At 40.9% G+C, this 13,004-nt stretch overlaps 1 protein-coding gene across 3 annotated transcripts in view; it reads right to left on the bottom strand.

Moving 5' to 3' along the window:
- Positions 1-192: 192 nt before the first annotated feature.
- Positions 193-13,004, bottom strand: part of STK17A (serine/threonine kinase 17a) — a 38,921-nt gene continuing 26,109 nt past the window's right edge. Inside the window, exons 4-8 of one of the 3 annotated variants that reach the window (XM_087428678.1) lie at positions 4,903-5,029; positions 1,816-1,864; positions 1,550-1,729; positions 972-1,087; positions 193-872 (exon numbers count right to left, since the gene is read on the bottom strand). In XM_087428678.1, coding sequence (XP_087284804.1) covers positions 763-872; positions 972-1,087; positions 1,550-1,729; positions 1,816-1,864; positions 4,903-5,029 — 582 coding nt within the window. In that variant the 3' untranslated portion in view covers positions 193-762. Of the gene's footprint in view, positions 1,088-1,549; positions 1,730-1,815; positions 1,865-4,902; positions 5,030-13,004 lie in introns of all 3 variants that reach the window. The other 2 variants (XM_087424539.1, XM_087429103.1) reach the window with 2 other exon arrangements.

Raw genomic sequence — 13,004 nt, 5'->3', positions numbered from 1 at the left:
GGGGTGATGCGGGCAATGGGTGGGAAGCTGACACTGGGTTCATACTCTAAGATTAGTTAATCTTGACCTTGAAAACCAGAATAATTTCAGAGGTAAAAAATCACCACCACTCTTGAAGTGATGTTGAAGAGAAAAAAATTAGCCAGGGATAGGTTACAAGCATTAGGCAAAAAAAAAGAGACAGAAGCCAAATCAAGTCAATATAAAACAGTAATAAAATATAAAAATAAGACATTATTAAACTGTAGTGGATGTTATTCTAGGTCTCAAAAATTTGGAAGATATCTGTTTAAATTAAAATCTTACTGCCCCCAAAAAATCCAAAGTGAAAAAGTATCAATTTTAGTAAAGATATCAACATACATATATGCAGATATAGATACACATATGAATAATGCAAAACAGATTTACAAAAATGTTAATTTTGGCACTTTTACTTGGATTTTTAAAGAAAGCAAATACAGATATTGTTGCATACAAATTCTCATTCTGGAGAAACAGGATGTAGAAATAAAAGGTTCAAACATCTCCTTTCTTGAAAATAACATTGAAACATAACTTTACCCGTTAAACCTCTTCGTTGGCAACTCTATAAATCTGGCTTGATGTATCCAACTCCACAAGTCCAACCAAGTTATTTTAGTTTATATCAGTGATACCTGCTTATCCACTTTCAGTACACGTACCATTTGGGCCAGAAGTCCATAAATAATATTCATGTTTTCAAAGTAGAAATCTTAAAGTTCTAAAGGGAAATTCTGCTCAGTAGATAAATTCTCCTGGAATTTCTTGCAGCAAAGGTTCCTCAAATTTAAATCGTTTGGAAATGGCCTTCTGCTCCATTTTCTCTTTTTCAGACTGTCTGCATTGTCCTAGAGTATATGAAGCAACCACAATTAGCTCCTCTGTTACAGCTGACTCCTCAGTGTCTGGTTTCTGAGCATCTGAATTAACTTCAGGCACAGAATCACCTTCTTGAAGGGAATCTGCTTCTTCTGATGCCCCTCTCCCCTTGACAGAAGGATCCTGACTACCGCTCTGTGTCAACCACGGATGTTTTAGGCATTCTTCAGCGGTGGCTCGGTCTCTGCGTAAACATACACATTTTACACTTAAGATAGTTTAAAACTTCTATCATAAATTAGAGCATAAAGTATTATATTTATTGTTACATTTTGGGAAATATGAAGAGTGGCAAAAATCTTATTGTGATTCCTGAATAAAACTAAAAGTTTTGGCATTTGTGTGTGAATGCCATTCCCTATGATGCTGAAAAATAATATTTTATGTGAGGTATCTCTGAAAAGCCCTCCTGAAAGTCCAAGAACAGATGGAAAATATCCGTTATCCTGAGGTGCAGTTCACATTTTCTAAAAAACATTTCCATTTTTGCCACTTTTTCTTTCAACAGATATAATAAGCCAAAGGTTTCATCTAGTTTTATGTCTAGATTTCCATGTCTTCACTTTGATGTTTCACTTGTTAAACTGCTTTTTGTTCAGAGTAGATGACTCAAAATTGAAAAAGATGAATATTAACTCATACTCACTCAGGTTTTTTAACTAAAAGTGTCTTGATGAAGTCAACAGCTGACTCAGACACAACATCAAATTCTTCCTCAGAATAACTTAAATTCATCTGGGAGATGTTCAGGAAGGTTTCTTGTTTATTGTCACCTAAGAAAGGTGATATTCCTGTAAGCATGACGTATGTTAACACTCCAATGCTCCTAAATCAGAACAAAATGTAAGAAAAATTAGTATCATATTCATCTCTTAACACTAATTTGATCAATTTTTCATAAGTAACTCTTACCACATATCTGTTGCCATGCTGATTGGATCATAACTAAGAATTTCAGGAGCTAGTATCAGAAACAGAAGAAAACATTTAGTTTTGTGAAAAAAAATCTTAATTTGTGCTTAGAGATAAAAAAAATTTTTTTAATATTCATCAGTAACTATAAGACACTATCAAGGTTTGGGCTAAAATGAAATAAGTTAAGATTATAAATCAAACGTATATGAATTACTATAAAGTCTAACTAGATGTTTGTAATTAACTTGTTTACTTTTCACACCTCCTCCCTCCCTTGTTGGGTTCTAGTATTTTAAAAATATTTGAATGTATAAACACTGCAGTATAAACTGACCACTTCTGACACCTCCTCTTTCTCTAACCTCCATCTAATCAAGCACCATATCTAACAGATTACTGCTCTTAAATCTTTCTCTATGCCCCCTACTCTAGTCCATGGCACTTTCCCCTTTGACCCTCACTCATTCCACCCCTCTGATCCATTCTTCATGTTGCAGCTAGAGAGAGCTTTTAAAATATCCACTCATTAACAAAAGTCAGTCAACAAGGTTAAAAAATAATTGGCAGCCTCAGATGACATGCATCCCACACAAAGACAATGAAGCTGCTTCTCTAGAGCTGAGAAAAACAGTGTGCTTTGGTAATAGGTAACTACACTGCTGTCCTACAAAAAGGCAATAGAAAAACATTCTCAAATGTGCAAGGACTTAGGAGAAATTTATGAACATCATCCCTGAAAAGAAAAATCTACTCATTGATACTATTCAGTCAACCAAAAGATGACTTTTTTCAAAAGTATACAAATAGGAAGCTAGGCTATGAACATGACAGGCAATAAGTACTGAATCCACTTAAAAAGAGATCCAAGACTAAAAAACTGTGGTAACTGCAATTAAAAAAAGGAATGAAAATGTTCTAATTCTACGAAAAAATAAAACCATCCAAGTCGCATATCCATTACTGGTTGGGGACAAACCCCTCCCCCCCGAATATGAGGGAGGAAGAAGAGGTTGGGAGGAAATGTTAGGTACGCTAATTTCTTCAACTTGAATGTCTGAAAACTGTTGAGAAACAGAGGTTATGAATATTATTTAAAAGTTTTAAAATAAACTATTATGAAATTTAAAATGAAATGCATAGCATCCAAACTCCTGGAGGGGAAAAAGGAAAACAACGACCAGGGTGGGAGGAAGGGGCAGGAAATAACAACAGCTTACTTTTTTGATGTAAAGTGTTTATTACGTGCTGACCTCTGACGTAAGAGCCTCATGTACTATGATAAGCCCTGTCTTATGGCCAGAAGACTGTCCTCTGTCCACATCTCAGAGAGATATGGGGGCTGAGGTCACACAGGTAGCCAGTACGGAGCAGAACTCGCCCAGGCGTCAGCTCTGGGTATAAAGTGCTGGGAGGAGGCTTAAACCCACCTTTAAAAGGCAGGCTGGGGAAAGAAAGAGAGGAGAGCCCCTTTTTCTGTATTATATACTTCTGAATTATTTTCAGTTTTTTTCGATTGGGCTTGTACTATTTTAATAAAATAAAGAAGACAGTTCTGTTTTTTGGAGGGAAAAAAAGCTCTTGGTAGAAAATTTAGAATTTCCAAAGAACAGAAAGCACTGGGAGAAAAACCAAACAAACCTCGTTCAGGGCCATAATTACTATTGAAACCTCAGGTCATAGCCCTTCATTCTGCTGTCTTCCGTATTTCTCCTACTTTACAACGAACGCTACCCACTAAAAACTGGCAAAACTATCTGGGTGCTGCTGTTGCTAAGCCACATGCCTAACACGTACCTAGCGGTCACACTGCCTATCACTCAGCATACTGAAAATTAAGTATTTTAGTCCACAAAAAAAAAAAAAATTTTAAAGATTGTTTTTCTGCCTGTGATACCTTTTATTAATTAAAGATTTGTTTCAAATTGCAGGACTTCAAAAAATTATTTTAAAACTTCAAATTATTCTTTGTACCATCATTGCCAAACAGCTTCGTTTTCCTCAACCCTATCTGTCCTCCTGGACTTCTGTGTCCTCTGGAACCCCTTGTCCCTTGTCAATCAATCCCACCATCCTCAGCCCCTTCAAGGACCACTCCTTCCACCCTCTGCTCCCCAGGCCCCAGGCCCTCTAGAATGGAGACTGCCTGTCTGCCCACTTGACACTCCTTCCCTTCAGGCCCAGGCCACAGCCTTCTCTGCTCCTGGTCACACTGCTGTCATCTACAGACACCTCCTTGTCATCTACAGAATCCTCCTCCCCAAGGCCTGCCATCTCCCCGGGCAACTTCCACACTGATGCCCATGACCACGCAGCCTGGCATCCACGCTTCTTGACCTCCTGGTTTAAAGAGCTGCCCTTCCAGAACCACGTCCAAGGCCTTGTCATTGCAAAGAGCTGTTTCATCTCTGAAATTTTAAATGTTAATATTGTAATAATCTCCTATCACAACCTTTAAATTATTTCACTGCATTGCTCTACTACGGAAATCTTTTCTTTTTCAACCTCATTGAAACCACTAATCCGTCTGCACCCTATTTTTCTTCCAGTCTATCAAAAAAGTCATCGTTTACTTCTTTTTCTGTCAAACCTACAAGCCATGGATCTGCTCTCTTGCTAGTTCCTTCAAGGTTTAAGCTACTTTTTCTTTCTGCCAGAAGCTCTCAAACTTGCATCCATCCAATAGAATGCCCTCTCTGTTTCACACACCTATGGAATCGCAGGGCTTGCAATTACTTTAACAATGTTTATTACCAACTTGAAGTTCCTCAAAGGTTCTTGTTAAAAATCCTCCCACCCTCAGATAACCTTACATCCTATACTTTGTAAAGAAAATCCTCTCCTATTCCTTATAGAAGCAATACCCTCAAATTCTCTTAGCCTTCCCGGAAAGGGATCACCAATTTGACACTTTACTCTTTAAAGTTTTCCATTGTTTAATTTAATACAAAGGAAGGAATCTCTGATGGGAGAATTTCAACATAGCAGATGGCTGGCCCCACTATTATCACACCACATGTGACTTCCCTAACGAAGGTGATGCCTGACCCCAGACACAAAACACATCCCACTCTTAAGAATACTTACCCACATACTCAGGAGTACCCATAATTTCTCGGAGCTCTTCACTATTCTTCATTATTCTTGAAAGACCAAAATCAACTATCTTAATGTCACCCAGTGGAGATTCACTTGTCAGCAGAATATTCTGAGGCTAAAAAAATAACACCCCCCCAAATTAATAAAACCATGTTTGAGTATAAAGACCATGTAGCTCTTAAAACAGACAAATTTCTCCTGTGAAATTGAGACCGGGGAATTTCACATTCAGCAGTCATCCATTAAACAAATACGTGTAAGGCAGCAGGCCTTGTACAATCTCTTCCCTTACCCTGGTTCCTCCTCAGCACATAGACATGCACCTACCTCTATCTTAAAAACAAAACCAAACCACACAAAACATTCCTCCCGTGAGCCTGCATCCTTTCTAGCCAACATACTCTCTCCCTGTTCCCTCCAAGCTCAGCTCCTTGAAAGCATGGTCACGTACACCTGCTATCACTTCTCAATCCGGCTGAATCTGGATTTTGCCTCCTTGACTCAAGCTGGTCTCACTAAGGTCACAAAATCTTTAATAATCAAAGACCCACCAAATCCAGTGGATGTCTTTCAGGCACTATTTTGCATGCCTTGATGGTGGTATAATTTGGCACTGTCAATCATTCTTACTTTCTCTCTTGTAACTATTTCTCCATCTACAGATCCCTCACCGTTTTCTCACAATTTTTTTCTTCTGCGCCCCCCCCCTTTTTTTTTTGTGAGGAAGATCAGCCCTGAGCTAACATCTGCCAATCCTCCTCTTTTTTTGCTGAGGAAGACTGGCCCTGGGCTAACATCCATGCTCATCTTCCTCCACTTTATATGGGACGACGCCACAGCATGGCTTGACAAGCGGTGCGTCGGTGCGCCCGGGATCCGAACCAGCGAACCCCAGGCCACCGCAGCAGAGTGTGCACACCTAACTGCCTGCACCACCCGGCCGGCCCTGCCCTCCTTTTAAATATTGGTGTTGCCCAAGATCTCTTGCTGGCTAGCCCTCTTCTCCCAACACACTACATTCTATTTTAGAGCACTTTCATCTACTATCCAAGCTTCAGTTGCCACTTAGATGCTGATGCAGACTCACAGATCCAATTAAAATTAGATCTTTTCATTTGGCTGAAATGTACCATGTCTTCAACTTCCCACTAAGGGGCAAGGCCTTCAATTCAGTAAACACCTCAGGCAGAGACTCTTCCTCAGCCCCAACAAACCCTGTCTCCTTCATTTTCAACCATTTTTCACATCTAGTGAAGTCATCAGTCATGCTAATTCTGTTTCCTAAATTTCAGTTTCCCCACTGCTTAAAGTTTGAACTTTCATTATTTCTTACCTGGACCACTACCCTCTTGTCTCTAGTTTTCCCCTTCAATCCATCCTCCATTGTACAGTAATCTTTCCATGCTGTAAGTCTGCTCAGGATCTCCTCCTGTGGCGGTACATTGCTAGTCATCACCAGCAGACACACTATCAAGTGGGGGTGGGGGTGGCATGGATGTATATGGTGACGGGCAAGAGTTGCCCAATGCCACAGAATCAAGAAGGTTGATATTCCTGGAGTCATTTTTACCCAACTGAAAATAACTTAAGACACTTTTATATAAGAAGTCAAGCAGATATATTATGGACTAGAATGTAAAATTCATTAGAATTTTTAAAATAAAACATGACATTTGAAAGAAAAGTTTATGTTGCTTCACAAGGGGTCTGCACTTACTGTCTTCTGCCATTAAGAATATTTCCAAAGACAAATTGAGAAGCAGTGGTATCAATAAAGTATAGATACCTCATTCTGGCACCCAGAGTGTTTTACCATCTGGCCCCTGCCTCCTTTTCAAGACTAATCTGTCACCATTCCGCAGGCCATCTGTGTTCCCAACCAAACAGGCGAGACATACACTCCCACGTCTCGTGCCTTTGCTCAGGAAGCCCTCTCCCCTTCTCTGCCTGACAAATTTATTTTCACCATTCACTCCATGCCTGGTGGGTCTCAGCAAAGCCCCGAGTCCTCTATAAAGCCTTCTCTGACCACCCCTCCCGCCTTCCCAGGAGGGTCGGATGCCTGCTCCCTCTCTACTCCACAGGATCTTGTACATGGCAAACTTATCCCACTGTTTGGTTAACTCTCTTTTTCTGTCTCGTCCACGACACTGTGGTTCTCCCGAGGTTTATGAATGTTCACACTTCCTTTCCTTCCACTCATATTCAACCACTCCATCCACTTCTGTCTTCTCATTCCACTACAACAGGTCACTAAAATCCAACGTTATTTTTCAGTACTTTCTCCTGGACCACCATCTTAGCAGAACTTGACATTGCTGCCACTCCTTCTTGGGCTTCCAGAACAAAACACCATCCTGCTTTTCCTCCTAACTCTCTGGCTGCTGTTCTGTCTCCTTTGTTGGTTCATCTTCCTTTACCTGGCCCATTAAACGCTGGCTTCCTCGTAGCTTGATTTTGAGGCTCTTTTCTCTTCTCACTCCACACTCTCACCTCGCATGGTCTATCTGCCCCCAAGGCTTTATTATCACCTATACCTATGAGTCACAAATTTTTATCTTTGGCTCAGGGCTCTTCTTAGGGCTCTAGAACTCTTCAACCAACTGCTTACCTAATCTCTCCCCCTTTGATGTCTCAAAGGCATCTCAAATTCAACACCCAAACCAGACTTGGCCAGACCTCGTGGTCTAGTAGTTAAGATTTGGCGCTCTCACTGCTGCGGCCTGGGTTGTTTCCTAGTCAGGGAACTACACCACCCACCTGTCAATTGTCATTCTGTGGGAGCTGTGGGTTGCTATGATGCTGAAAGCTGTGCCACTGGTTATTTCCAATACCAACAGGCTCACCCATGGTGGACAGGTTTCAGCTGAGCTTCCAGACTAAGACAGACTAGGAAGAAGAAACGGGCCACCTATTTCTGAAAAAATTGGCCATAAATAGCAGCAAAGCATTGTCTGATATGTGCTGGAAGGTGAAGATAGCGCAAAAAGACCAGGCAGGGTTCCACTCTGCTGTACACAGGGTGTCTAGGAGTTGGAATCCACTTGATGGCACTAACAAAAAAACCCAGACTCCTATTTTCCCTCCCAAATCAGATTCTCTTTATGCCAATGACTGGCATATCAGTGAATGCTGTTCTCATCCAGCAAGATGGGAGAGAATACTAAGAATCATCTTTGTCATTCCTCTCTTCCCCTTTCCTCCTCCATTTAGCTAACGTGTCACCATATCCTACTGATTTCAAATCGTAGATTTAAGCATTTCTAGACTTTGTCTACTTCTTTCCAACTACAGAACACTGATTCAAGCTACCACCATTGTTTGCTCAAATTGCAACAGACTCTAAATGGTCTGCCAGGATCTACTCTGCCTGTACTGCAGCCAGAAAGACCTTTTGTACAATATAAATCTGATCTGTTAACCCCCTGCCTAAGCCCTCAGTAGCTTCTCATTCCTCTTATGATAACCTCCAAACTGCTTAACGTAGTATACAGAACCCTAGTAGGGTGAGCTCCTGCCTAGCTTTCCAGACTCATCATATATCTGTTCCCCTTGGCTCAGTGAAATGGAGTCTCAGCGGACATTGTTCAGTCTCCATACGCACCATGTTCTCTCTCACGACAGTATCTTTGTATCTGGTATTCCCTCTACCTAGGATGCCTTTTTTTTTTTTTGGTGAGGAAGATTGGCCCTGAGCTAACATCTGTTGCCAATCTTCCTCTTTCTGCTTGAGGAAGACTGTTGCTGAGCTAACATCTGTGCCCATCTTCCCTTGTTTTGTATGTGGGACACTGCCACAACATGGCCTGACAAGCGGTGTGTAGGTCCACACCCAGGATCTGAACCTGCAAACCCCAGGCTGCTGAAGTGGAGCATATGAACTTAACTACTACGCCAGTGGGCAGGCCCTGCCTCTTCTTCTGTTCTTCTTTGCCTAGTGTCAACTGGGTAAGAAGACCTAGGATGGCAGTGAAGCAGATTATAACAATTTTCAAAAGCGTGAAGGGCTGCAATATGAAAAAGGGAATTGAGGTATAGATGGTCCCTCTCTTGAAATATGGTTGACCCAACCATCCACCCCACCCCTTTCTATTATGAAAATGCTTGTAGATTTATCAAAGTTTGGATTCAGAAACAGAGAATAGGAAGAATCTACAGCTCCTTGAGAACAGGACCTGCAGTCCTGGTCACTGTGACATCACCAGGATCAGGGCCTGCACACAGTAGGCACACATTATTTGCTGAGTGAATGAAGGGAAGAAATGTGACTGACTATAAAACAAATTGTTAAGGGTGTCTATTTTGTGTCAGGAATGGTGGTACTATGAATATGAGTAATAACAAGTCCCTAATGTCAAAGAGTTCATAAGCAGAAGAAAAAACAGACTTATCAGGCTCAGGGAACTCTGCTGTGTGGTGTCAGTGCTGTGGCAGACACAGTGCTCATGGAATAAATAAATAAGAGGGAATAATTTTGCCTTAGAGAATTACAGAGGAGATAACTGAGCAGACCCTGAAGGAGAAAAAGGATTTCATCCTTTATTCAACAAATTTTTACTGACTGCCTACTGAGCTGTGACCTAGGGAAAAACAGACAACAAGACATGAGTCCCCTGTTCTTTTGGAGCCTTACATCCTAATGGGGACAAGTAAGTGCAACTAAGTAATATAACCTCAGGTAGTTTTAAGCACTATGGAGGACTCAGAATAGGGTAATGGAAGAGAGAGTGTCTGCTGGGGGTGTGTGTGCACGTGGATGCTATTTTTGGGGTAGTCAGGGAAGGCTTCTCTGTGCAGGCAGTATTTGAGGAGAGAACAATGTTAAGAAGGAGCCAATCATGGCAGAGTATCCTGGGGTGGGGTGGGCAGGGAGCATCCCAGGCCGAGGGAAGAGCAAGGAGAACAGCCCCGAGGCAAGGACAGGCTACCAGTGGAGGAAGTGCCAGCTGCAGAACAGCACACAGGATGTGGTGGCAGGCGTGAGCCTGGACAGCAAGTGGGGGGTGGGGGGACAGGAATCACAGGGCTTTGCAGGCCATTCTGGAGTAACTGGCAGAAGGCAGACCAGAGGGGAGAGAAAGGACATTCCAGGAAAAGAAAAGGTCACTTGTCCAAGTATACAGGTGAGCCAGTGTATAACATGACGTGTGCAGAGTATTATCATACACAAGAATGTGGCTGGAAATATCCGTCTGAAGAATGTGCCTTTACCTTGTTCTTAAAAGTCTCAAAAGGACGGGAGAGACAGAGTAGGGGAGATATGATGAAACATGGAATGAAAAAAAAAGCAGAAGAAATGTTACACATTGCAGTGCCACAATCCACAGCTTACTGAGACTGATGATGTGCAGGACTAAGGAGATGCCTATGTCATTCACTGACTGATATGGTCAGGCCAGTAAGAGAGGACAATTAGTTCAGTTCTGATTCTCAGACCCAGAATCTGAGGTGCCTCCAGGTACAGATGTCTAAGGACAGTTGGAAATTCAGTCTGGAGAGAACGCAAGGCTGAGGATGCAGCTCTGGAGGTCAACAGCACACAGGCAAGACTAAAAACCATGCAAATCAATGAAAGGAAGAGCACGTGGCAAGAAGAGCAGGGCGCCAGGATGAGTCCTGGCTGGTACTACCTGTGCGTGCGAGCACCAAGAGCTATGAAGGCGAGAACAGTGGTCGGGGAATGAGGTGCGTAGCCTCGGTTCGCAATCCAGCTAAAATACTGCAGTGAGAAAGTCAGGAAGAAGAGGGTCATCAGATGGGACCAGGGGAAGAATAAGGACCAGGAAAAGGCCGCTAAACACAGCAAATAAACAAGCTATGAAAGACCTTTGAGAAGTAAAGTTTAGTAAAATGGTGGGAGAAAAAGCTAGATTACAATAGGGTGAAAAATAAATTGGACGGTTAAGTGATCTTTATATTACAGGTCATTTTGGCTTAAGGATCTTTTGATCCTCTCTAAACCAGTGCTGCACATAGAAAGGTATTGCGAATCACATAATTTAAAATTTTCTAGTAGCCACATTACAAAAAGTAAAACGAAATAGGTGAAATTAATGTTAATATATTTAACTCAGTACATCTAGAATATTACCCCTTCAGCATGTAATTAATATGTAAAATTATTGAGACATTTTACTTTTTTTTCATACTAAGTCTTCAGAATCTGGTAGAGATTCCACACTTCGAGCATACGTCTCAGTTAAGATGAGCCACATCTAAGTGCTCAGTCGCACGTGTGGCTGGTGCTACTGGGCTCAACAGTGCAGCTATAAACTCTTTAAGCAACAAAGATGCAAGTTATTCCAGGACATGAGGAGGGAATTCTCAGCAGCTCTTACACGGCACCCTAATTTGTTCATTATGCAGCCACGCAAAGGCAGCTCATCTTCCAAACACATTCAAACACATTCATGAAAATAACTACGGCTTCTCTGTCCATAGTGAAAACCACCATACCGCTGCTCAGTGTAATCTGATACTTTGTTAAAAAACCCTTTTTTTAATCATAGAAAGTTTCGTCTACAGTAAAAATTTAAAACTGAACAAAAAGTAAAAACAAATTGCTGTCACTGTGGAAATCTGGACTGCAGAGACATGCTAGTTTTCACAAATAGCCAAGCCAGGTAAGCACCCTCCTGTCTCACACACACACACACACAAGGATTCAGAAGGCTCAACTGACCAGTGTTAAAATCAATTCCTCTTTCCAATAATAAAATAACTAGAGGTTTTCGTAATATAAACTTCATTATAAAGCCCCATTCTCTTTGCTTCTAGCTGTTTCTTCGGGAAAAAACCCACATAGCACCATGATTATGAGTCCCAGAATTCTCAAGGCAATTGTAGTTTTACTACATTAATGAAATACTACAGAACAATAAAATGTCATTATTCAGGCAAATTAGATGAGAGGAGCTTGGCTCTGTGATACATATTCATCATTTAATATGTTTTGCCCTTCCCAGTACATATAAAATGCCAAGAGAAACACTGCTAAGTGGAAATCTTCACCAGATCTTTGTAAGGTTCATTTGTGATGAACAAAACATGCACACTCTGTAACTGTTCTTAGATACCACTGTTCCCTTAAAATATCTTAAATGTTTTCCTTTACATTTTGTTTCCACTTTATATTCCCTGGGAAAAGTTTTCTTAAGTTATTATGCAAAAGCCAGTTGCTCTGGTGGTAATGCAGTAAATTCTAAATTAGTGTGATCAAATTATTAAAATGTTACTGTATTCTTGACGTCTAGGCTCAGTCACATGTGTCCATGATCTAACAAAGTGAGAGACATCAAACAGTTGAAAGAGACTGCTAGAAAAGATGCATCTCATAAATCAGAGCTATTTCATGGAATTTCACAGTTAATGTTTAGTATATAGTCTCTACCAACTGTGCCCTGGCTTGACCACAGGTACATTCTGAAAATAGACCTTACTCCTCTAAATAAAATATAAGTACAATTACAGGACTATAATCTCTGTCAGTCCTTGATGACGAAATACACCCACTTTCAGTAAGTGAAATACATGTGCCGGAAACAAAGATAAGTACCTTAGCATTTACAGCTTAGTTACACCTCTTTTCTAGGGAATCCAGCTCATGATGAAGTTGTGGCTCACAATACCTAATTCTATTTAAGACGCATGAATCCCAGGTGGTAGGAGAGAAAAAAACAAGGTCAAGGGAAAAGTAATGACAGTGGAATAACAGCAAACATACAAGACAATGGCAGTAGTAAGGTCTTTCTAAAGTCTTGTTTCTCTGCTTCATGGGAAACCTTTTATTTATCTTGGTATCTTCACCTTTGTACATAATCCATTTAACACTCACTGAAAATCACCATTGGATAAGATCATCATATAGTTGAGGCTAACCTGCTTAATACGGCTTAATGTATCACAGACAAAGTTTTAAGGAACATTTTATCAGGCAAGCAAAGTTCAAGTAAATTGACATTTTATTTATGAAAACCCAAGTCAGAGTAGAGAAATAGGTTAATAATCCTGTCTAAATTAATTTGGGGGGATGTTTAGAAACGTTACATGCTACCCCTCTTTCAAGTAATATATTGATGCTTAACTATCAG

This window comes from Ceratotherium simum, chromosome 1, assembly GCF_057802395.1.
Source record: "Ceratotherium simum simum isolate JZ-2026a chromosome 1, ASM5780239v1, whole genome shotgun sequence".
Lineage (NCBI taxonomy): Eukaryota > Metazoa > Chordata > Mammalia > Perissodactyla > Rhinocerotidae > Ceratotherium > Ceratotherium simum.
The sequence above is the reverse complement of the archived record's forward strand: the minus strand, read 5'-3'. Positions and strand labels throughout refer to the sequence as shown.